This window comes from Entelurus aequoreus, linkage group LG06 (assembly GCF_033978785.1).
Source record: "Entelurus aequoreus isolate RoL-2023_Sb linkage group LG06, RoL_Eaeq_v1.1, whole genome shotgun sequence".
Taxonomy (NCBI): Eukaryota; Metazoa; Chordata; class Actinopteri; order Syngnathiformes; family Syngnathidae; genus Entelurus; species Entelurus aequoreus.
The window spans coordinates 21,318,213-21,344,034 of NC_084736.1; the positions used below are offsets into that span (position 1 = coordinate 21,318,213).

Sequence of the window (25,822 nt, forward strand, 5' to 3'; positions counted from 1 at the left end):
TAAAGAAACATGGTAAAACATTGTTTCCCTGTGCAAACCACAAGGCTATTTCTCCCCCTAACACTCCTTTCATTAGGGTTATACCCGGTCATGTTATTTGACCATACGTTATATTTGTGAATAGATTAAAAAGTTTACATGTTGCAAATATAAATGTCACAACATTGCACAAATGGATTTGCTGTACATACAAGTGGATTAATCTCTCTAGTCCGAGTTGACCATGCATAATAGACAGTTTTAACCATATGGGACTTTCGCAAACGAATCAACGCTTTTAAGTGAATGACGAGAACCAATTTGCAGTTGTTTGGGAGCCATTTTTTATACACCTGCAGATACAATGTCACCTGACAACCAACTAATCTGAAAATGAAACTTTTAAAAATTGATATTTTTAATATATTTTATTTTGTTACTCTTTTGTATCTGCGTTCACTTTCATAGTTCAGATGGAGGTCAAGCATACACATACTAGGTAGGATAGTACTGTATTTACATTTTTATGTCCTAATTTTTTATTTTATTAACACTTTTATAGAAGTGTATACCGTTATTGATTGAGACTTTTATTAGTAGGTTGCACAGTGAAGTACATATCCCGTACAATTGACCACTAAATGGTAACACCCGAATAAGTTTTTCAACTTGTTTAAGTCGGGGGCCACTTAAATTGATTCATGATACAGATATATACTATCATCATAATACAGTCATCACAAAAGATAATCATCAGGGTATATACATTGAATTATTTACATTATTTACAATCCGGGATGTGGAGGGGGGGGGGGGGGGTGGGGGTTAGGTTTGGTTGTTATCATCCCTTCAGTCATCAACAATTGAGAACAAAGAAATGGACATTGAAACAGTGTAGGTCTGACTTGGTAGGATATATACAGCAAGTAGTGGACATAGAGAGATCAGAAAGTATAAGAAAAAGTATCTACATTTGATTATTTACATTTGATTATTAACAATCCGGGCCCTGTGATGAGGTGTACCCCGCCTTCCGCCCGATTGTAGCTGAGATAGGCTCCAGCGACCCCAAAAGGGACAAGCGGTAGGAAATGGATGGATGGATGGATGGATTAACAATCCGGGGAGGGTGTTAGTTTAGGGTTGAAGTTGCCTGGAGGTGTACTATTATTGCGTTTCTTACTTGTTTTGTGTAGTTTTAGCTGTACTATTTAAATGCTAAAATGGAAAATTCAAAATAGTGCTGTCACCGTCAACGCGTGGGGATATGGTACCACTTTAACAAATATTTACAGTAAAAACAAAATGAATACAAATATTGCCAATATTTTGGGAACATTTTACCAGAACATCATTCAGAGCCATATCTTATCGTATGATTATTTTGCTGCCAAAAACCAAGATTACAAGCCAGTCTTTTGAACGGCTCTAAGAGACATAAATACCATCTTTAACAGTAGCCATGAATTGATTAACGTGGAGCCCGACTTAAACAAGTTGAAAAACGTATTCCGGTGTTACCATTTAGTGGTCAATTGGACGGAATATGTACTGTACGGTGCAATCTACTAATAAAAGTTTCAATCAATCAATCAAAGCTCATTTAGTAAGGAGGCACGTGATTGGTCAAGAAACGTGTGTTGTTGCCAAAAGGAGGAAATATCTATGAGCAACACGACCACCCCGGCATTCTTAATGGCCCGCCTCTTAAATCTTGTGAACCAATCACAGGAGCCCATATTCAAACGGCATTCGTTTCGCCAGATAGACATAGGAACCAACAAATCACGTGTCAGGTGGGCGTGTCCAATGACATAGTTCGGTTGCGCTTCACGGGGCTGATCAACTTTTACTACCCGAGACGAAGCCTTGTTATAAGTGGCTAGTTAGCTCGGCCCAAATAACAACATTTGAAAGTGTTTTTCAACACAGCTGACTTGTTCGTTACATATTTGTATTCCAAACTCGGGGAGGGGGTCCGCATTTGCTGGCGTTGCAGTACATTCCTGAAGTGACGCAGGGAGTACGTAATCTGCTGCTGTGCTTGCTAGCGAGAGGGCGGAAAGATAGCCAGCTAGCTCGCTAGCTTGCTATGCGGCTAGGCTAACTGCCCGGGCTAGCAGCTTGGGATCTTGCTCTCCACCTGACGCCACTTTTCGTTGACCGTACAAGACTCCCAGGTAGGTTTTCGCAAAGTCCCGTCGACGCCACGCTTGCGTGCGCGCCACCGCACACATTATCTCCCCGTTCTTGATGTGATGCGGGAATGTTAGCCGCTGACCGCAGCTGCTCTGCCGATAAGCTAGCCAACAACAAGATGACGTGCTAAGCTAAAGCGCGGTTCTTGACAATATGAACTCTTTGCGCACTTTATTTTTGTTAATTTGGTGCATGACAAAATAAGTGCTGAAAAACTGCTGTTATGAAGTCCGCGGGGGGTGTAATTACCTATCAACATATTTGCATATAGATTTGTTGTGCAAAGATTTGAGTCATCGCTACACTGAAAGTAAATGTTTCCTAGACATTATGCAGCGTCTAAATTGCAGACATAGCAACACAACTCGGGTGTTATTTTGGCCGTGTGTAACCTTTGACCCCTTTGCTGTTGCAGCATGCTGATGGTGGGAGGCGATGGACTGCTGCACTAGAATGAGTGTGAAGGAGCTGTGTGACACAGATGACCTGGCCACCAGTCTGGTGCTGGACCCTCTTTTGGGCTTCAGCACCCACAAAATGAACGTCAGGTAATCAATCACTTCAGCCTACATCCAAACGCTGCAAACACAAGAAAAAGCACAAATGCAACATCTTTTATTGGATGTGATGTTTGCCAACGTATCAAGTCTTTTGACCGGCTCTTTACAGTGAACTTTGAGAACTAAGTTGCAGTTGCGAACTATTCGTTTGGGAGCCGTTTTTATGCACAAGCAGCTACCCAATGGGCAAATGGACTGGAACATTCGTAGACATATCATTTGGGGTTTCTTGTTTTAATCCAAAACAATATTATGCATACAAATATATATGCATATTTTATTCTATTCATTCATATTTTATTAAGTAATGTTATTTTGATTCACTTTTATAGTTTATTTTTCAGACTTGTTTTTTTTGTTGTTGTAAGTGTACACATGTACAATTGTGTATTCACGATTTAATTATATCCATATTTTTATTCCATTGTATTTATACTGTTTATATCCTTAAGTACATCCATCCATCCATTTTCTACCGCTTGTCCCTTTTGGGGTCGCGGGGGGTGCTGGAGCCTATCTCAGCTACATTCGGGCGGAAGGCGGGGTACACCCTGGACAAGTCGCCACCTCATCACAGGGCCAACACAGATAGACAGACAACATTCACACTCAAATTCACTTACTAGGACCAATTTAGTGTTGCCATTTATTCTTATTTGTTTGCTTCAAAGTTCTTTAGATATGGCACCGTATTATGGAATGTTTATAATTAAAACACAACAAAATGATAGACAATATTTCAGAATACACTAATAGGGTAATATTTGTGTACATTTTAATTAGTCTCATCGACATCTTATAACTGCTGCCATTGGTTGTTTGCTTGAACTATAATAACAAGCCAGTTTTCTTAACGGCTTTAAATATTCTCCCTTTTATAGAGGCATAAATCCGGTCTCTTAAGAAATATGCTTCATGATGAAAAACAAAATGCAAAACACACAAAAACACGTACACTTAAAAAAAGAAGTGCATTAGAGAAATGGTGCATTTTGCAAACAATACGGGCATTTGACCGGCTACCAGGTCAGCTATGCTGATTGTAGCAACGTCAACCGGTTGCTCTATAATAATGTAAATTATTACAACCAAAACAAAAACACATTTTTTCGTTCTAACTTTCTTGGCATCATGCTCGTGTCTTTAAAGAGGAATATCCCTCAGGTCTGGCACCCCTGCAGTCTGGCTAACTCCTGTTATGTTTTGTGAACTTGCAGCATTTTTGTCATGCATGTGTTTTTAGGGTTTTGGTGTGTTTTTGGCATTCGCAGATGTGCTCCAGTAGTAATCTTTTTTTCCAGTTGTTGGTAGAGATCGACCAATTATCGTCCGGGCCTATATTTGGCATTTTGACGTGTATTGGTAGCTGCTTTTTTTTTGTATTACTTTTATCAGCAGATACAATATATGATACCAGTATATTGTATAGTAATGACTACTGCTCAAGCTCCTGCCCGTTTGCAATGCATGAGAAAAGTTACCCCCTTTCTTTTTTTTAACCTTTTTTTTTTAAGTCATTTAAAAATTAAAAATACTCTCATTTTCAATAACTCTCCTCAAGTATGTTTTGATATCTGACAGGGTATTTATTTGAGTTTGTGAGAATTCCTCACTGGTCTGCTCACGCCAAGCCCCCTTAGGTTTCCTACTGCAGTGCTGGTCGCCTACAGTACGCCTCTGTTTACCTGAAATCCAGTTTCTGGCTTTCCTCCTTAGTCCCGTTTTGTTTGTTTTAGTGACTGCAGCAGTCAAGTCGCGCGACAAGCCTCAGTCTGCAACAATCGCAGCATTAAAGGAGCACAATCCGTGATTCAGTCAAATAACGTGCAAGAGATGGATGGCTATGAAGATGACAGAAAATATATCTCTGGCAAAAATCCAGACTTTGTGTAACTATCTTGACAAATAGTAGATTATTATATAAGTAAGTAGCAGGCAGCCGCTCACACATTCTCATACTTTCTGTAACATCCAGGAAGAAATGATGTCAGCCAGCTTAAAAAATAAGCTATAACACCTATAAACTATGTGAAAGAGCCCAGAATTGTTTTTATGTAAATGTTTGCAATACTTCAGGTTTCCTTACAAGCAAACCTTACAATGTATTAAAGCCATAAACCGCCATAAAACTGTAAAAAATGGAGTAGATGGCGACTTACTGTGATGTAGAGAAATCCCATATTATTACAGTTTTTCTCAGGAGATTTCCCATATTTTGAAATGCAAATGTTGATTCTACTCTTAGAAACACGTAATTAAGGTGTTTGTGAAATCCCTTGTTGTTGTTTAGCGTTGAATTAACCACAACATTAGCGCCGCATAAAACATTATATCGCTACTGGTCCGATGTTTCCTAAAAAAATGTTGAAACAACTTAAAGAGGAACTGCACTTCTTTTGGAATTTTGCCTATCGTTCACAATCCTTTTGAGAGACAATTCTAATTTGTAATAATCGTCTTTTTCTCTGTGGCTAGCAATGCAGCTAATGGTAGCAATCCATTCTGCCTCTAAATCACTTTAAAAAAAGCACCCAAAAACCGTTAACAATAATTAATTTACGTTCCGTAACCTGTATAATATCCAAGCTGTAGCAACATTGTTATTGTAAGAGCGAACACTGAGGAACTCTTTTTTTTCATCGTAGTAACACATCGCTTTGGGACGGCATGCTACGGCATTTGCCACATTAGCTAAGCTAGTTACAACAAGCGACAAACTAGCTACTGCGTCAATAGCTGAATAATGGCTTTTGAGTTTGTAATACACAACACAATGCGATAGGACACCAATCTGTACTGACTGAAAAACATTAACAATCATATTACATTATCTGTAAAGTATTAGCCCACATTTCATCTTTTGTTTTTACACAGCTAGTCCGACAGTGTATGTAGTTGTAAGCATGATGTATCATGATCAATATTAACATGACTCACTCGATGTACAGTTGTCTGTTTGGTCCATCTGGCCTGGGAAGTTTTTCCCTGTTAATTTTGGGTAAGCACGCCATTTAGCTTGGCTCCAAATTCTACACTTGCAGCATCAAGTCACGCCGACCTCACACTCTTGGCATTCGTCTGCTCCAACGTTTCACCCTCCGTTCGTGCTCGCTTCTATAAGCAGCAGTTCATTCTCCGTATATTCAGCTTCAAAAATATTAGGTTGTGAATCCTCATCTGTCCAGAAATAGTAGTCTTCATTGTCTGTTACCAAGTCTGCCAAGTGTGCTGCTATGGAAACGGAAAAAGATAAATGTGTACGAAAGAAGTTCCGGCAATGCTTAAAAGATCAAAATACGGTAAATATTGTACATATTACATATTGTTTTGAATATGTCTGTTACTACATTATATATATACTTGCAGTGTGTATATAACAGGTTGATGGAGGGTTTAAAGTTGTTTTAGAAGGCTACAATGATGACTCCCATCAGCCACATTTTGCAATCTTTTTAAAAAATCATCTTTAGAAACCTAAAAAAAAACAATACATGCGTGTTCTTGTCCCTCATATAATGTTTGTGAACGATTCCAAAAAATTGCAGTTCCCCTTTTAAAGCCTTGTCCAGACGTATACTATTCATGTTTAAATAACTTTTACTGCAAATTATATGGGCTCCAAATATCTGTTATCACCTCATTGACTACAATCATTGGTATCGGCCATGAAAAAGCCATATTGGTCGATCTCTAGTTCTGATCATCGTGTGTGGAATGTAGATTGAATGCTTTGTGCTGCAAATGTATTTATTTTATTTCTTTCTGTTCAGCCCCCCTCCGGAGGTGCGGCGCTGGGGTAACCTGAAAGAGACACTGCTGCGGTTCCAGCGCACACATGACTTCCAGGCCACGTTTGAGGCGCTGACGGTGGGTGAGCTGGCCGGCGACTACTTCAACGCTTTGGGAGGCCATCGTCAGGAGCTGCTGAGGCAACATGTGCGTCCTCACATTTCTTTCTCTTCTCACAAAAAAGCCTGCGGTTGTCTGTTTATATGTACATGCTTTGTTTTATTATCACGTATAGTGCAAACTCAGCAGTATCTAATTTGAAAGGAAAACAAAAAGCAAAATAAATAGAATTATTATTTTTTTTAGCTTTTTGTGGAAACTTTCAATATGTAATTGTGATAAAACAAACTTTTTTAAACGTATGCAGTTCACCACCTCAACTGACGCACGGAGGGGCTGGGGGTTGGGTGGGGGGCAGGGTTGGGGTGTGGTGGTAGCGGGGGTGTATAATGTAGCCCGGAAGAGTTAGGGCTGCATGGGATTCTGGGTATTTGTTCTGTTGTGTTTACATTGAGTTACGGTGCAGATGTTCTCCCGAAATGTGTTTGTCATTCTTGTTTGGTGTGGGTTCACAGTGTGGCGCATATTAGTAAGAGTGTTAAAGTTGTTTTATACAGCCACCGTCAGTGTAACCTGTATGGCTGTTGACCAAGTATGCCTTGCTGTCACTCACCTGTACAACATGTGGTAGGGCTGGCACGCTGTTTGTACAGGTTGTAGAGGACTTTAAATGCAGTGCAATCACGGCACGCCCTTATTATTGTTCTTAGGGTGAAAACCGGAGAATATTTGCCCCGGGAGATTTCTGGGAGAGGCACTGAAATCCGGAATTCTCCCGGGAAAATCAGATGGGTCGGCAAGTAAGCAGCTGAGCCGCATCAGAGTGGTCAAAGAGCCTCATGCGGCTCCGGAGCCGCAGGTTGCCGACCCCTGGTCTAAAAGGACCATTAACATTCTCGTCAAATGATACAGCTATCAGTACTTTACGGGGAGAGTTAAAAGTTAAAGTTCCAACGATAGTCACACACACACTAGGTGTGGTGAAATTATCATTTGCATTTGACCCATCCCCATGTTCACCCCCTGGGAGGTGAGGGGAGCAGTGAGCAGCAGCGGTGGCTGCGCTCGGGAATCATTTTGGTGATTTAACCCCCAATTCCAACCCTTAGTGCCAAGCAGGGAGGCAATGAGTCCCATTTTTATAGTCTTTGGTATGACTCGGCCGGGGTTTGAACTCACGACCTTCCAGTCTGAGGGTGAACACTCTAACCACAAGGCCACTGAGCGAGGCGGCATCGCCGCACCGGGCCGTGTCGCGGGTTTCTTTCCAGGAACAGAGGCCGGCTCGTAGAGACTCACATGGCCAAATAATTTCAAGGGGCCAGTAAGGACATTGCCTTTGACCGATCACCCGCTGCATTCGTCTTCTGTTAACATCACGTCAACAGCGTTGGCTGCGATATCTTCCTCAAAGCAAAGTCTTGTGGGAAGAGATTTTACGAGAATTACGGCTCATGACGCAAAACATCCTTTAATGCAAACATCTACAAGTCGCAATGTACCTTGTCGGAATTTTTGAAATATCACCTTTTCTTAGCGAAAAACTACAATAGAAACGCAGCTATTGAGAGCAAAAGGGGAAATCATGTTTACGGGGACCGTGTACTTGACACTTACCTCCATGGAGCCTGACCAGCTCAGAGCCAGCACTCTAGCTGGCTGCCCTGCATCCTTCTCGGGCCATCTCTGTGCTTGCCTCCTTGACACGCGGCCACCTCACACTACCAAACTCACTACAAAATACAGAGCCCAACAGTTCCCAAATGACTTGTATGTGTCAGGTGATATGTTTATTTTGCAAATTTCATGACTACTTGTCAGCCAAAAGCTGTGGGGAAAGGAATGGTGCTATTACTGTTAATGCTGTAATGTTATGGACGCGACCACTGATCTTCATCGGTGAGTTCATAACTTGACAGCTTCTACTATAGTTGGAGCGTCAGTGTTGAAATAATAACTGATGCATCTTTAGATGTGCTTTATTTTTTTTGAAAGCATTTAAACTCTAATTTATTTGTACATTGTTATATTATTGTACTTTTTCTCAATTAGGTAACTTTTTTATTACTTAGAATTATTATAAAATGTTGAAGTAATCACTAGTTTATTGTTTATTTTTGTGTGCCATAATTGCCCAGCCCTAGGTTCTGATAATCAGCTTGGAATAATCAGAAATAAGGAAGCAATACTAATAAAAAATAGTAAAGCTAACAAAAATTGTAATAAAAGTGCATTTCTTCCTCATCTATATTTATACCACTTTGATATATGTGACCCGTGCTGGCAAAATGAGTCGGAATACGCACAGGCTAATTTTGACCTACAGGCAAATAAGTGAAAAAAATGTATCTTGGTTGAAATTGAGATTTTCACAAAAATGAGTCCATAAAGCCACAATCTAGCGATCCCAATCATCGAAATAGCAAGAAAACATTAAATCACCTTTATTTGAAGGTTTTGTACGAGGTATGTCTTCAGAAATTAGTCCTTTGTGTTAAATTTCCTTGAGAAAATCAAGTATTTTCAACGCTCACTCGCGGCAATAAGGGGGAATCCCCCTAGCCATATTTGGTATCATTGTGACGCCAAGTTTACCTACTTTCTAAAAATGAGCATGGAATTCCCGATGACGCCATTCTGAACCAATATAATTCGAGTTTTTAAACCTGTCCCGACGTAAACAAATCCGGCTTGTGAGGCGTACCCTCATTGGTTGAATCACCCCGCGCGGTGCATTGTGGTATCATGGCAGCGCCCTGATGAAAAACAACACACAGTAATTCGAGCGGAATATTTGGTGAAAAAAGGTGATTTTCGAACATTTAATTATTATTTTTGTGGATAAGTTAGACTGTTTTACATTCCGTAATGGATTTAGAAGGTGGAGAGGGTACACAGGTGGTTGCAAGTGCGCTAAATTCACTGCAGTCGGCGAATATTCTTAGTGCTGCTGGTCAGGAATATTACGGACAGCTGACCAGCTGACAAACTGACCAGTGAACAAAAAAACTGTGACATAACAGTGTTGAAATTTTTGTACATAACCGTTTTCAATAGAGTTGAATATATATTTTTCCTTTAGACATGGGATTTGACTTTAATTGTACCAATTTTGGTGTTGCTACAAGGACTTTTAAGGTATGGTTGCTATGGAGTTTTGTTTTGGAACATTCTGTTCTGGAACAGTAAACTTTAAGCTGTTTTTTGTCAAAACGGACCCTCAAACTTGGTCGACTTCAATCGGATGTAACTCGGTCATTTTCTGTCCGATTCCAACAAACCATATATCATTTTGAAGGTCTTTAGATGGAGAATGTGTAAATAACAATAACTCAGTTTTTAAAATTTCCTCATTGTGACTCATTTTGCCAGCACAGGTCACATATTACCAATAAGAGTACAGATGAATACTGGCATCCTTACTCACAAGTGTTAAAAATAAGTAATTTAACAATATAATTTTTACTTTCAATGCCTAAGTCTCTAAAATACCTTCCGATCTATTACACCAGTTTGCTCTTTTATTCCACTTTAAAACATTTTTGTAATATTTTGAAAATGTGCAGCTGGCCGTTAAAAGAGTTGCGAGCAGCAAATGTACGCACTTGGGACAACCCTTCTGGAGCGTATTGTCCCTTACTTTAATTCTATTGCCATTATTATTTTGAAAATGAACCATGTGTGTCTAAAAGGACAGAAAATAAAACCTCTCATTCAAACATGATTTCTTTTGTGACCTACAACACAAAGCTCAGTTAGATATATATTCAACTAAATGGCATATTTTCGCCTACATTAGTTTGAGTAATTACTTCCTTCATCTCCAAAACGAAACAAAAGCTGCAGGAAATCAAGTGTCCCTGCCTACTTAATTTTTATCTGTGCGCCGCCCTCGTAGAAAAAGATTAGGCATCCCTGGTGAACCCGACTAATTAAGTTGACGTTCTAAATTGCAGGTGTATCGCTACTTGGGTGCCTTTCTGCTGGACAGTGGCGTCAAGATCGAGTCGTGTGACCGATATTCCTCAGAGACCAACGGAGCCAAGATCACGTCCACCAGACACTGGTACAGCCCTCCCACCCCACTAAGTTTTATGAGCGCCAAAGTGACCAAAGGTGTTTTTTGAATTTAACACTGCGTGTGTTGTCGCTGGGCAGGTTTGTCGGCGAGCGGGTAGAGGTCCTCCTGGGCTGCATAGCTGAGCTGAGCCCGGCCGACAGCGCCGTGCTAAGGGCGGGGGTCAACGACTTCAGCGTGATGTACTCCACGCGCAAACGTTGTGCCCAGCTGTGGCTTGGCCCCGCCGCCTTCATCAACCACGGTGAGTTGCTTTGGCTTATTACTTTACAGAAATGTCAGCAACATTGTAAACTTTGCATATTTTAACACATTGATATCTATTTTTTTATTAAATAGTCCTGCGCTAAATGTCATTCTCTTCTTGCTTACCCTTCTTTGTTTTTTATGGCAAACCTAGAGCTGCAACAAAGTCTTTTAACAGCACTCTCTGCTGGCTGCTGCAATGTAGTGCAGTTATAATTCATGGCTTAAAGGGGAACTGCACTTTAAAAAAAATAAAATGTTGCCTATCATTCACAATCTTTATGTGAGACAAGCACACATGTTTTTCTTTTGTTTATGCATCCTAATTCGTGAATAAAAGCTAGCAAAAGTCTGTCTATAAAGTGATCTAAAAAAATCCAATTGCCTCCAACGTTTTATGTACATGTTGTGGGTATATAAGTAATGTAGTAACATTCATAATAACATGTGATATTTACATATTTTGCTCATTTTAGTCATATTGCGGCGTATTCATTTTTCAGACACATCACAACGTTCACTTTTCCCTTTAACAACACTACTAATTATGACAGGCTTCAAGAGTGACAACAAGGATTACTTTGGGACAAATAATGATCCAGAACCTTATACTTTTTAGCCTGAATTTAAGGAGGGTGAGCTACTAGTTTTAGCAGCTGTGTGCTAAACAGATCCAGCTTTAGTGAAACACTAGGCATCATGTAGCAGTATTGTTAGGTGCTAAACAAGGAATATAAACTACGAACATAATAAAACAACCACTTACTGTACAATGTCTGCTCTCACTGGGATGCCGACTGATTAGATGTTTATATCTTCCCATTAAGATAACCATAATCCTCACGAAGGCTTAAAAAATAAAAGTTTCCGCAAACGAGTGTATTTCTGTGTCTTTCTCACGATCTCCGGTAAATGTTGGATGTCAAAGTTGACCAACTTCTTGTTTTACTGCCACATCCTTCTACTATCCAGGTGAGAGGCATGATTTATAATCTATAATTAACTTTTACCAACAAAGAGGCCATGCAGTAGCTCACCGGCTCAATATGTCAGTATAGCAGCATATGCTAGTTAGCTTTCTTTGATCACGGCGCCACTAAACATAGATCGTTTGCATTAGCGCTTATAGTAACAATATTGGTACTACTTGGTTATTATTCAGGTCACAAGATGTAAATGGAGTTTTGTTGACGTTTTTTAGATGATTTTAGAGGGCTTTGTGGGTGGAATAGTGTACTCCCATTAGCTGCACTGTTAGCCACCGTGTTCTTGCTGTATATTACAAATTAGAATACATATAAAAAAAGAAAAACGTGTTCTTGTCTTACCTAAGAATATTGAATGATAGGCAAAATTCCAAAAAGCAGTTCCCTTCTAAATATAACTTTATTCATAGGAATATTTCCATGATCACAGTCAATGATTTCTAACAATCATGAGTCAGTAAATACATTATGTACATGCCGTAGCAATCTGTTTTCTAAAATGCTGCTAAAATTCTTTGGACTTCCGATGCTGACAAGATATTTTAATAAAGTATAAGGATGAATCATCATCAGCCTATCAAATGATTTGCTAAATTCTTTGGTTTTGAATTAATCTCATCTTTTCTTTGCTCCCTGCTGGCAGACTGCAAGCCAAATTGCAAGGTAAGTAAATATTTGCTGATCTCATTTTCACCAAAGGGATGTGTGACAAATATTTCCAGTGTCAATTGACTTAATTTCAATGATGTTTCAATGTTTTATTGTCTGTTGCTTCCTACTTTCTGTTCTTGTGGCCCCTGGGGGGTTCGCCAACCTTCTGTCTCTTGTCCCCGCCCAGTTTGTCCCTGGTGAGAAAAACGGAGCTTGTGTGGAGGTGATTCGACCCATCTCACCCGGGGAGGAGATCACGTGTTACTATGGTGCCAGCTTTTTCGGGGAGGGCAATGAAATGTGTGAATGCTGCACCTGCGAGAGGTGGGCTAGCCACGTTTGTACTCGGCAGTCTTTTAAACCAAAGGCTTCAAACAATTTGTTGGTTGTTGGATTGTTGCTTCATGTGAACTCTTCTCCAGGAAAGGGGAGGGTCACTTCAAACACAAAGGGAAGAAGCCCGAATGTGAGGAAACAAAGGACCCCCTGGGCCAGAAGTACCGCCTCCGAGAGCGATACCTCCGCCATCACAGAGAGAAGGGCCACCTAACCAGGCCCATTATTGCAGCATTACACTCAGGTATACTTTTAGCGCTTATCCCTTAAATACTCATCTGTTCACATATTTGCTGTGTTGAATAAAAATGTGCTGGCTGGTATGGCTGTACAAGTGGTACCTCAACTTAAAGCACAATTTGTTCTGCGACCATGCTCCTAACTCGTGACATTCGTATCTCAAAGCAGCCCCGCCCGGAAGTTATTTCAAATCAATTTCATCCGTGCTTAGCCCTCCCATAACAACACCATTTTTAACATATAACATACCTTTTTCAAAAGTTTGAAAATGAGAAGAATGGAATATACTTCAAACGGTAGTTTTATGGAATAATGTTCTACTACTCGTTTTCATTGAGGGCCACATTTCAGTTATGACCTTTATTCGCCTCATGATATTATTACGCAATTGCCTAAGCATTTAGAATATTTTTTTACTTACACTCCAAAAAAATTAGCAAAAAAAATCACATTTACAGTGGTTTTTAAAGCATGTAGTTGTAATTTTAAAAACAGTAACAATGTTTTTTTACGGTTAAAACATTTTGTTAAATGTATGGTTTTTACAGCATATTACTGTAAATAGGAAAAAATGGAACCCCTGTTTTTTTCAAAGTAAAATACTCGCAACTGAGCTGCCTTTTTTTTTTTTACCATAAATTCTATAGTTGTTGTTTTTACGGTGTATTACTGTAAATGGAAAACGGTACCATAGTTTTTTTACAGCAACAATATTGCAGTAATGCGCTGTAAAACCTCCTTAAATTTTATGTTAAACTGGCAACTCAGTAACCATAATTTTACTGTAAAATATTGTCATTTTTGCAACGCACAATTTGATGGATAACTTGCATATATCTAAGTAGGGCTGCAACAACTAATCGATTAAAATCGATTATAAAAATTGTTGGCGAATCATTTAGTCATCGATTTGTTGGATCTATGCTATGCGCATGCGCAGAGGCTACTTTTTTTTAATTTGTAATTTTTATTTTTTATTTTTATAAACCTTTATTTATAAAATGTAACATTTACAAACAGCTGAGAAACAATAATCAAAATAAGTATGGTGCCAGTGTGCTGTTTTATTTTAAATAAAATACTGAAAAGGATAGAAATGTAGTTTGTCTCTTTTAGCCGATGATTAATCGAAGTAATAATCGACAGATTAATCGATTATCAAATTAGTTGTTAGTTGCAGCCCTGTATCTAAGTATATATTTTAACAAAAAATGTTTGGAGTGTATGATATTTTTATATATTTTTTTTAATATTAGATCATTTTAAAGTTGAAAAGATTGCTTGTATTTTTTAATTTCAAAATGGAAAGAACAAATACATGAATTGATGCATGTTATTTGAAGGCTTTCGCAGGCCATATAAAATGATGTGACGGGCGAAAATTTGACCCCTAGACCTTGAGTTTGACACCATTCTTCCACTGCGTGTACCTTGGAGAACGGACTAATGTGGTGTCTTCTTCGGACATTCTAATTCTCCGTCCAGTCCGGGTTTTATCCACTTATCATAAGCGCTTTGTTTTTGTTGTGTACTTCTGTTGTCAAATCTGACAACATTGACTCCGACGTGTTTGAGTGAATGACCGGAGAAGTTGACAACACACAACAAGCCATGTGTTTGTCTGTGTGCCAAATGCTAGACAGACCAGTTTGAGTCAGGACTGGACAGAACAAACTGAAATACGTCAAATAGTATCTGAAGCTTTTCAATATTTTTATGAATAATTGTCTGTTATTTGGGCGTGTGTGGCAGCATACCACAGTGTTTCTTGTGATATACTGACGTAATGGCGAGGCTGATTCTCCTAGGCTGATAACGGGACACATTTTTAATGGTTTGTTTCTCTGATTTGGTCAACTAGTTCCTCTCCTGCACACTAACTATTTTTAATTCCGATGGTTGTTTGTTTTTTGTGTAAACAAAACAGGAACAACATGTAAACTCTTTACTGCTCAGACGGCACAATCATGTCACAAATACTACTTCAGCCGATGGTAAAAATGCTGGCAACTCAAGGTATTCTTGCGACTTAAAGCAAATCAAAAGGCCGACAAAAATATTTGTAAATTGAGGTACCACTCTATATTAAATTCTTTGTTGCAAAGGCTGTCTCTTATAATCGCTTCATCTTTTGTTGTCTCTCCCTCCTAGCTATCCCCTCAAGGAATTCCTTTACCCATCAGATGAGAAAAAATGCCCTCAAGAACAGAAAACTGACACAAACTAAGAAGTGGATGCGACAGCAGCACATACGCTCCTCTAATCTCTGCAGTACCAGGAACCAGCGGCGGACACTTCCTCTTCTGTCGCAGTGTGTCATAAGGGACCTGAGGATCAGAGTTCGGCGCCACACGCTGGACTTTTTGCTCATCTGTAAGAACCCAAAAAGCAGAGAGAGAGCCCTTTTGCACCAACTGGAGGTAGTGCAGCCAAAGCCAAGCCCAAACAGCAGCAGTCTAAAGTGTTTGGCTCTCGGTCCCTCCAAGCCACTTCAGAAGAAGAAGAAAGGAAAGGCTGTCCCCTTGAGGAGCTCTTCCCGAGCCAAAAGCACGGATCAGGCCACACTCGGACATCAAACAGCGCCCAGTAACTCAGCTTGCCACTCTGTTGACTCAAACCAAAACTCTAGTACTGTAAAGCAGGACACGGTGGAACAAGCAGACCCTGAAATGAAGACTAACAGTAAGCCTGGCATCTCCAGTACTAGTCACGTCGTCACCGACAGTAGTAAGACACCTGCAGGCAATCCATTAGTATCACTCAAGCAATACCTTTCCGTCCGCCTAACAAGGGTATCAGTGCCTCGCAGAAAAGAGGCTACAAAGCGCTTTGAAGACAAGGACCTCAGAGAAGAGCTGAGAGGAAGGATGAGGCAGTACCAGGGCCTCAGACCGCTCCCAGCATCCAAAGCTCAGCTGAAGCAAGAACCGCCGCCAAGCGCCTGCATCACAGCCGAAGGCAACCGAGGAGTGCGGGAGATGTTTTTCAAAGCGGTTGATAAAGTCAACGTACGCAAGCGACACAGTGGCGAGATGACAGATGATTCATCCCCGTGCAAGGGAAGCGAGAAAAACAAGGTCATCGAAATCCAGACGATGTCTGAAGAAAAAACATGCAAACGGCAGCAAGTGGACAGAAGTGCAGAACACAATGAAAAGAGAAAGACTGTCTCTGCTGCTGAAAAAGAGGACAGAAGTGCAGAACACGAGAAGAGAAAGACCGTCTCTGCTGCTGAAAAAGAGGACAGAAGTGCAGAACACGAGAAGAGAAAGACCGTCTCTGCTGCTGAAAAAGAGGACAGAAGTGCAGAACACGAGAAGAGAAAGACCGTCTCTGCTGCTGAAAAAGATGACAGAAGCGCAGAACACAACAATAAGAGAAAGATTATCGCCGCTACTGAAAAAGAGGAAATAAGTGCAGAACACAATGAGAGGAGAAAGAACATCTCTGCTGCTGAAAAAGAGAAAAGAAATGCAGAACACAACGAGAAGAGACAGGCCGTCTCTTCTGCTGAAAAAGACAGCAAATCTGTGTGTAAACTAGTGTCCAATGGGAAAACTACCAGGCAAAATAACTTGAAAGATGATAAAGTTGAGGAAACACACGACGCTCCTGGTTCACAGCAGTCCGTTTGTACGCCAAACCAGCAAGCAGGGAACAAACCTGTCAACGATATCATCATAAAGACTGCAAAGGTTCTATTGTCTGATATTTTAAAAAAAGGAATACCCAAGCAATTACAGGGTGATAGTTCTGCCTCGCCCCCCAGAAAAATCCCAAACCATGCAGGTAGACGCAGCATTAGGAGGCGACGGCGGCGGAAGAGCAGATGGTTGAAAAGAAAAGTTGAACAAAAGCTCAGGGCAGACTCCAGCAGTGCAGACACTGGGTTAGTCGACTCTAGCCAAGATGGCGCACAAAGTCTGTCGGCAAACCAGCACAGAATCCTCTGCGCCTCCCGCCTGAACCCACTACCTCCTGAGTCGCACATTTCAACAAACAGTCTACAGCCTCAAGCCAATCCTCAGGCGCACATGCAGTCCAACATACCTCTGAAGAAACGGACATTCCGCAGCTCCGTAGAGCCAGAACAAAGTGTGACTTCTGCTCCAGATGGAGCCCAAAAAGTAGACTCTGCATTAGACACAAACAAAAGGCAAGACCCGAGCCGGGTTATAGAACATAAGAGCACTACTAAACGAGGCAGAAAAATGAAACTGAGAGCAAAAATGCAGAGGTTTAAGTGTCGAAGGGTCACAAGACAAAATTACAACAGTAGAGTGCTTCGGCCAAGAAGTCCTGAAGTGCAGCAAAGGAAAGTTCACAAGTTAAAATCAGAGACGCGATGTGCAAAGGACAGCGCTCCCCATCAAGAGTCTGTTAACCTTGACGGAAACAATCAAACCGAGGAAGCTAATAATCCGGAAAATAGCTCTCCAGCAGAAGCAAAGATGGAAACCCTCGAACAAAGCGATCTGGAGGAGAAAAAGCCGGAACTTAATTTTAGGATTCGTTTCAAGCGGAGGAAAGGGAAAGTCTGGGAAATGCAGAATGACGGATTAGGAAACATGACCTTGAAAAGTGAAAAGAGGGAGGATTTGGACAACGATCCACTCAAAGCCATCATGGATTCCGTGTCAGTATTAAGCATGGAGATGCAGGCGGCTCAGGCTCATGTGCAGGCCAGCAAAAAGTCCAAGAACCGACTGCTGCGCCTGAAGAAAAGAGGTGAGAGAAGAAGTGAGAGGAAGAATGTCTCTACTGTGGCAAAATCAGAGCAGGGCTGTGAGGACAAACTCCAAGACGGTAAGGAGAAACCTGATGAGGAGATTCTCACAGCAGCCAATCAGCTGCCAGAAAAAACCCAGATTGAGACGTCATCAGCTGTTGTGCAGGAAACTAAATTTGAAGATCGATTCACAAAAAATTGCTGCTTGTTTGAAAGTGGGTCACAACAGAAACTGGACTCCAATTTAGACCTGAATGGTATTTCTTTGCCTGTTCTTAAGCTTCGGAGAAAGATCGAGGGCATCTGGGAGGTGGAAGACACGGACGATGAGACAAGCCTGCCTGAAGTTAAAATAGAGGCCAAAGTTAAGAGGGAGTTCAGAGGTCATCTTTTGGCCAAGCAAAACAAAGGATTGCTTGATTTAAGCAAGTCGAGAGAAGAGCTCCTGTCTGCTCAAAAGAATTTAAACAGTAACCCATCGCCCCAAAAACCAGACGCACCACAGTTGTCTTTGTCTCTGTCCCCGCTGTCCTTGTCCTCCCCGCTGAATGTTAACCCCGACATCGCATCGCCTGATGTCATTCCTGAAAGAACAGACGTGAACAGCGGTGGAAAGAAGCAGCGACACAAAATGAAGTGTGGGACCGTAGAGACGTCAACAAATTGCCTCAGTCAATCCCTCCAGCAGATTGACAACAGCCTCTCTAAGCTGTCCGAGGGTTTGTGTTCTTCTCAGATTTTGGAGAAAACTGCTGCCTTTTCCAGCATTCCCAATCCCCTCATCGAGCCCCCTTCCCAGTCTCCTCCATTCCAGACGGCAGACAACATGCTTTCAGGCGAGCCCTCTTTCCCAAACTGCTGTGATGACCTTCTGGACTTCCAGTGTCTCAACTTTGAGGGCTATTATCAGCCACAGAACATTCTGCCGTCATCTCCATCCGACCTGTGTTCACTTGATCCACCCACAGACCCCTTCAGCAGCCCCCTTTCACATAGCCCCGCCGACACATGGACCACTGAGACGCCCTACCTCGGCCCCCCTAGTCCAGGAAATAACTTTACCGGCGAAGATCTGCAGTTCTTCCCCAGTCTATTGTCATCCAAAAATGATCCAGTTTCACTGGACTGTGAAGCAAAGGACTTCTCAAAAGACCGAAACACGCCCCAAACTAGCTTCAGTTTTTCCTCCCTAAACCCGGAGCTTGCAGCAAAAGACCGAACTCTAAATAAAAATCCAGGAATCCGCTTGTCCAAAGAGGACTCAAAAAGTAATTCCTCCTCAGCTGGAGGCAAGCCACGCCTGTCAAGCACATCTGCCGCTCCGTCTCAAAATCCTATTCCTCTTTCAGTTCAACACAGTCTCAACATGAAGCCTAGCAGCAGCCAATCAAGAACAACCTCTAACCTCAAAACGCAGGGACCCTTCCATCGCATGAGCATTCCTAACAAGTCCCAGACTTTCCCGAGTTGCCAGACTAATGCAGTACGAGGTGTGTCCCAGAGTAGCCTGACCAGATCCATCCCAGTGTCTCCAATGGCAAACAAATTCCTAAATCCGCAACGCTTAGCTGTAAAGAACCCTAACCCCCCTGACAATCCGTTCACCTTCCACGAGAAACCCTCCACAGTCATCCACAGAGTCGTCAAGTTTCAGGGAGGGAACCAGAGCCAGAACTTGTATAGCGCGCCTCCCAAAGATCATGTGGCTGCTGGCGGCCATCCTGATTTGTCTAAAACATTCAGTGCAAAGTCGGGAGAGAGTGAGAGGAGTGAGCAGAGTCAACACAAAGGCTCTTTCGATTACTCTGTCAACCCCAGCAGGCCTGGTGCTCATCTAAACAAACATCAGCCGCTCAATAGGAGTAGAATGTCCTCTGACAAACATGAAGACACAAATGTGGCATACAAGAACTTTTCCACATTGCCACGACCTTTCGTCTTCCCCAGTAAAGACGGGTATTCCTCCCCGCAGGACAAGAGTTCCAGACACGATAGAGCCACTCCCCTGGTTTCGGACAAGAACCAGCCGTGTTACACTCAGCAGGACCCTTTTGACTTCACTTTCGGGTCGTCGCTGTCTCCAATGCCTCATCACAGCAGCTCTCAAATGGTCCACGATACGCCTCCGGGCACGCCAGCGCCAGCAAACAAGAGTCACACATCAGCTTCCTTCCCTCACAGCTCCCAAGGCCCCCCTTACGTCCTCAACTTCAGTGGAGACCATTCATTGACGCTGGGTCTCAGGGACGGGTCTGAAGGCTACCCAGGACTCGGCCCAACAAACTACACCTACCACTGCCTGATGGAACCTTCCGGCACACAAGGGCGGCTGGTCCTGGAGCCGTGCGGGTCTCAGCCATCCAACCCGTCTTCCTTTTCCCTGGGTGGGTTTTCAGGACACAAAAGTGGGCCGGATGAACATTTTAAGAGGGACGGGCACCATCAGAACCAGCCGGGCGATCACCAGGACATGCCACACTATGGACCAACATCTCACTCTATGGGTTCCACCAAACCGAAGAGAGTGAGGTTAGTCGTGACGGACGGCACCGTGGATTTGGACCTCCAATATTCTGACTGATTCACATCTGCTGGAGTCACTGGAGATGATTTTGTAAAGCTTTTTCTAAATTATATTTTGATGGATTTGTGTATAGATTTGTCGATATTGAGGATTGGCAGACGAAGAGAACGCGTGGACGATATCTGCGACCACACTTTGGACGTTACGTGTTGACAACACGTTAGCCTCGCCGTGGTGATCCGAGAGCTGCTGGCTTTGTTGTTTTTTTAAAAAGGCAGCTTTGTGCCTCCGTATTTCCTAATCCGACTTTTTCCAAACGGTCTACCCTCGATTTTATAGCCACAATAATCTTTTTCTCACTTTGTTTGTACGTGTGAGTGTGTCGTAGTAGCGAGCTAACGTGTACCGGTGAGTGGGCTTGCGTCGACGAGCTCAGCACTCACAGCGGACCCCTTGGACCGGGAACGTTAAAGCTGCTGTATGTCCCTGACTCAACGGTTAGCATGGGTTACCAATAGAATATACTTTACAAATACATTAATTCGAGCCAAATAAAATGACTGTCAATCGGCTTTCTTGCGCAAGCGCAAAAGAGATCTTCGAGAATGAACCGATTTAAAAAGTATGCAATGATTGTCCGGCACGCACCACCAATCAGTATCGTAATAAAGTACGTAATGGGCCAGGTCACAAAAGCCGATCCCCTTCTGGCTGATACTCTTTTTGTTCTTGGTCCCTCGGCTAGCAGCTAAATGTATATGTCCATACACAGTGTGGAGCCCCCTAAGTTAATAAACATCCATTACGGCAAATAAAATACATTTCTTCTTAAGTAGTATTATCACTGGAGGACGAGGCTGAACATGTTAAAACACTGACTAAAACAAGCAGGAAAGAAGGTACATGAATATGGCCTGAAAAATCTGGATTATTTTCATCAATATTGAAATCAGGATTTTTCATCACGATTATTCATTGTTTGGTAAAACATAGTATTTCCCACGGGTCAGCAATCTACTTGTGGTGGGGTTGTGAAATCATGTAATTACGTAATGAAAGTCGTATGTAAAGGCTAAAGTGTTTTATATATATATCGTACATATATATTTTTTTAAAGAATTCTTTCTTTGTTATTTTGAGTGCGAACATTACCGATTTTTCTTATAGTATATAGTATTTTTACGGGGTCATACGCTTCATTAATTGGACTCTCACTTGACCTAATCATACATTTGGTCATTTGATCATTTGTAGTGGGAAACGTGAATATTAAAGTAGGGGTTCTTGACATTCTTAGGGCCCATTTTTTCCACTACAGAGTGGTCCGTGGCCCACTCAAATATTACCACTGAATAAGTAATCTTACTCTTGATTTTATTCATTCTGGAATCATTTCTAACCTACTTACAGTTTAACAGGGTAAACCTTGTCAAATGATATGCAACTTTATTTACAAAGATTATTATCTAGGCAGGTCAGGCTGATTACAAAATAAATGCTAATCAAATGTACTGTGAAAGAAGGGATTAAGAAAGACTGATGAAAAATAAATGTACATCGTACATATGACGCACTCCTAAATACATTCTAACTAATGTTAATGGTAATAAGTTATACTTGTATAACGGTTTTCCTTACCTTCAAGGTACTCAAAGCGCTTTGACACTATTTCCACATTCACACACTGATGGCGGGAGCTGCCATGCAAGGCCCTAACCACAAGCCTTCAGGAGCTCAAGGACACAGCGGACGTGACGAGGTTGGTAGAAAGTGGGGATTCAACCAGGAACCCTCAGGTTGCTGGCACGGCCACTCTCCCAACCGCGCCACGCCGTCCTCTAAACTAACTAAATTATTAATAATATATTTGTTAAATAAAAGTGCAAATGAAAAATCAGTTCACCTCTTAAGTCATAATTTTTAATTATGGTTCAATTTAATGTAGAGATGTCCGATAATATCGGACTGCCGATATTATCGGCGGATAAATGCTTTAAAATGTAATATCGGAAATTATCTGTCTGTTTCAAAAAGTAAAATTATGACTTTTTAAAACGCCGCTGTACGGAGCTGTACACGGACGTAGGGAGAAGTACAGAGCGACAATAAACCTTAAAGGCACTGCCTTTCCGTGCCTGCCCAATCACATAATATCTACAGCTTTTCACACACACAAGTGAATGCAACGCATACTTGGTCAACAGCCATACAGGTCACACTGAGGGTAGCCGTATAAACAACTTTAACACTGTTACATATATGCGCCACACTGTGAACCCACACCAAACAAGAATGACAAACACATTTCAGGAGAACATCCGCAACATAAACACAACAGAACAAATACCCAGAACCCCTTGCAGCACTAACTCTTCCGGGACGCTACAATATACCCCCCACTTCAACCCCCCCCCCCCCCCAACCCCGCCCATCTCAACCTCCTCATGCTCTCTCAGGGAGAGCATGTCCCAAATTCCAAGCTGCTGTTTTGAGGCATGTTAAAAAAAAAAAGCACTTTGTGACTTCAATAATAAATATGACAGTGCCATGTTGGTATTTTTTTCCATAACTTGAGTTGATTTATTTTGGAAAACCTTGTAACATTGTTTAATGCATTAGGCATAATAATGTGTTAATTCCACGACTGTATATATCGGTATCAGTTGATATCGGAATCGGTAATTAAGAGTTGGACAATATCGGATATCGGCAAAAAAAGCCATTATCGGACATCTTTATTTAAAACGTGTAAAAGGAAGCACGTTACAGCAGAAAGTAAGCAGTTATTAACAGGAAATATACAAGTAGATTGGGTGGGCGTGGCTTACATGGTCGAACCAGGAAGAGGGCGGGGCATATTGCTGCTCCTTCAAGGCAGCCACCTGTCCGTTACATACAGCAGCTTTAATGCAAACTTACATTTTAAAGTACGGTAAGAAAATCCTTCCATTGATGAGCTAAAATAAACGCAAGTTACTTTTCTAAACTTCTTTTTGCACTTCAAGGGTTACATGTACAGTGTTCTGTTGACTTTTACCACCAACCCCCCCGGCCACGGTGTCATGTGATAGCTGTTATTTTGGGAACAAATCCCGGCTGGGATGATTGTTTTTATTTCCGAGGTCCGCGCTGTACACGCGAGGCTCGCACACTGTAAAGCAAACGTCCGCGCCTGCAACGCAAGTCCCGACCTGCGGGCGTGGACGCAGGGAGCGCGCAAAGGTGTTCGTACCAGAGTTGAAACGGTGACAATCTTTTCTGCTTTTCTCATAAACCACGGCATCTTTTCTCCCCGCCTTGGGCCCAAACATCGAGTGTCATCGGTGTTGATATCTCCGCCTTATACGACAACCATAACTGTACTTATTTATTTCTATCTCCTCATCCTTGTGGAAATGGTGCTTTAACGTAATTTATACTTCACATTGATTCTTGGAAAGGATGACATGTTTTTAAGCTTATTTAATGGGACAAAAATATTGAACTGAATAAATATATAGTATATACTCATATTTAATTTCTCATCCACTTTTTCTGTTGTAAATCTTTAGCCTTTTTTCCCCTACAAACTGACTTGTTAGTCTTAGGTTTGCTGTAGAAATGTACAAATGTAGCTTGTAACATTAAAGACTCTTTTTTTCTAGTCGGTCTCTTCAACTCATTTCCACATGTAATATCACCATTTTAGCAGCCATTCCAGCTTAAAAACAACAATATGAAAAAGACACCTCTTGGTGGCCTCGTTTTTGGCGCCCCCTACGGGTTGTGATTAAGTGTGTTTTTCAAATTTTTTTGAGCTAAGGCACATTTTTTGCGTTGAAAAAATCCGGAGGCACACCACCAGCAGAAATCATTAGAAACGAAACTCAGTTGACAGTAAAAAGTCGTTGTCGCAATTGTTGGGTATGAATTCAAACCATAACCAAGCATGCATCAATATAGCTCTTGTCTCAAGAGTAGGTGTACTGTCACCACCTGTCACATCACACCCTGACTTTTTTGGAGTTTTTTGCGGTTTTCCTGTGTGTTGTGTTTTAGTTCTTATCTTGCGCTCCTATTTTGGTGGCTTTTTCTCTTTTTGGTATTTTCCTGAAGCAGTTTCATGTCTTCCTTTGAGCGATATTTCCCACATCTACTTTGTTTTAGCAATCAATAATATATCAGTTGTTTTTAATCCTTTTTTGTGGGGACATTGTTGATTGTCACGTCATGTACATTGTGGACGCCGTCTTTGCTCCACAGTAAGTCTTTGCTGTCGTCCAGCATTCTGTTTACTTTGTAGCCAGTTCAGTTTTAGTTTAGTTCTGTATAGCCTTATCTAAGCTGCAATGCCTTTTCTTAGGGGCACTCACCTTTTGTTTATTTTCGGTTTAAGCATTAGACACATTCTTACCTGCACGCTGCCTCCCGCTGTTTCTGACATCTACAAAGCAATTGGTTACCTGCTGCCACCTACGGATATGGAAGAGTATTACACGGTTACTCTGCCGAGCTCTAGACAGCACTGACACTCAACAACAACACATCATTTGCAGACTATAATTACTGGTTTGCTAAAAATATTTTTAACCCAACTAGGTGAAATTAGATAATCTCCCACGGCACACCTGGTGGTTAGAGTGTCCGCCCTGAGATCGGTAGGTCGTGAGTTCAAACCCCGGCCGAGTCATACCAAAGACTATAAAAATGGGACCTATTACCTCCCTGCGGGGCACTCAGCATCAAGGGTTTGGAATTGGGGGTTAAATCACCAAAAATGATTCCCGGGCGCGGCCAGCGTTGCTGCTCACTGCTCCCCTCACCTCCCAGGGGGCGATCAAGGGTGATGGGTCAAATGCAGAGAATAATCTCGCCACACCTAGTGTGTGTGTGACAATCATGGGTACTTTAACTAGTGTGCCGCGGCACAGTGGTTGAAAAACACTGGTGTAAGTCATGCAAGCATACAGGACATGTAAACCAGCAGTGTCCAAACTTGATCAACTTTTGGTCCGTCGATATAAGATTTTAAAAAAAGTGCCGTTTTTGTCAATGAAAACCCAGTTTTTTGGGGCAAAAACTGAAAAAATATACCAAACTGATTTGATGTGAAGTAATTGGAGCCTTTTATAGGTCAATATACAGGTGTGTCCATTACGTTGATCGCGAGCCATGCGGTATTATAAAAAAAAAAGTTAATTAGCGATCATAAATCTTCACTATGACGTCACTTGATTGACATTCACGGCACCCGACGGTCTTGTGAGATGACGCTGGCTGCTGCTAGCTAATTATTAAGACAACAAGGACTGACAGGAAGGCGAGAGGCGTCAATACTCTAAAGACCGACTGCACAGTTCCTGTCTTCACAATAAAAGCGCTGCTCCACCCTGCGTGGGCTAACAAAATAAGAGTCTCAGAAAGCTAGCGTGCACAAGCTAGCAAGCTACGGAGTTTGCCGCCAAT

At 41.7% G+C, this 25,822-nt stretch overlaps 1 protein-coding gene across 1 annotated transcript; it reads left to right on the forward strand.

Annotated features, from left to right (window-relative positions):
- Positions 1-1,567: 1,567 nt before the first annotated feature.
- Positions 1,568-24,020, forward strand: kmt5c (lysine methyltransferase 5C). Its single transcript, XM_062050243.1, has 9 exons — positions 1,568-2,159; positions 2,594-2,726; positions 6,509-6,674; positions 10,544-10,653; positions 10,746-10,909; positions 12,541-12,560; positions 12,736-12,872; positions 12,971-13,128; positions 15,276-24,020. Exons 2-9 carry the CDS (start codon positions 2,614-2,616, stop codon positions 20,432-20,434), a joined length of 6,027 nt encoding a protein of 2,008 aa, XP_061906227.1. The 5' UTR covers positions 1,568-2,159; positions 2,594-2,613; the 3' UTR covers positions 20,435-24,020.
- Positions 24,021-25,822: the final 1,802 nt, after the last annotated feature.

What these genes read in the sequence shown, in the direction of transcription:
- kmt5c (XM_062050243.1), top strand. Translation starts at nt 2,614, where the DNA reads ATGGACTGCTGCACTAGAATGAGTGTGAAGGAGCTGTGTGACACAGAT. An exon ending in ATCACGTCCACCAGACACTG is followed by an intron (nt 10,654 to 10,745) that starts GTACAGCCCTCC and finishes GTCGCTGGGCAG; the next exon opens with GTTTGTCGGCGAGCGGGTAG. An exon ending in CGCCGCCTTCATCAACCACG is followed by an intron (nt 10,910 to 12,540) that starts GTGAGTTGCTTT and finishes CCCTGCTGGCAG; the next exon opens with ACTGCAAGCCAAATTGCAAG.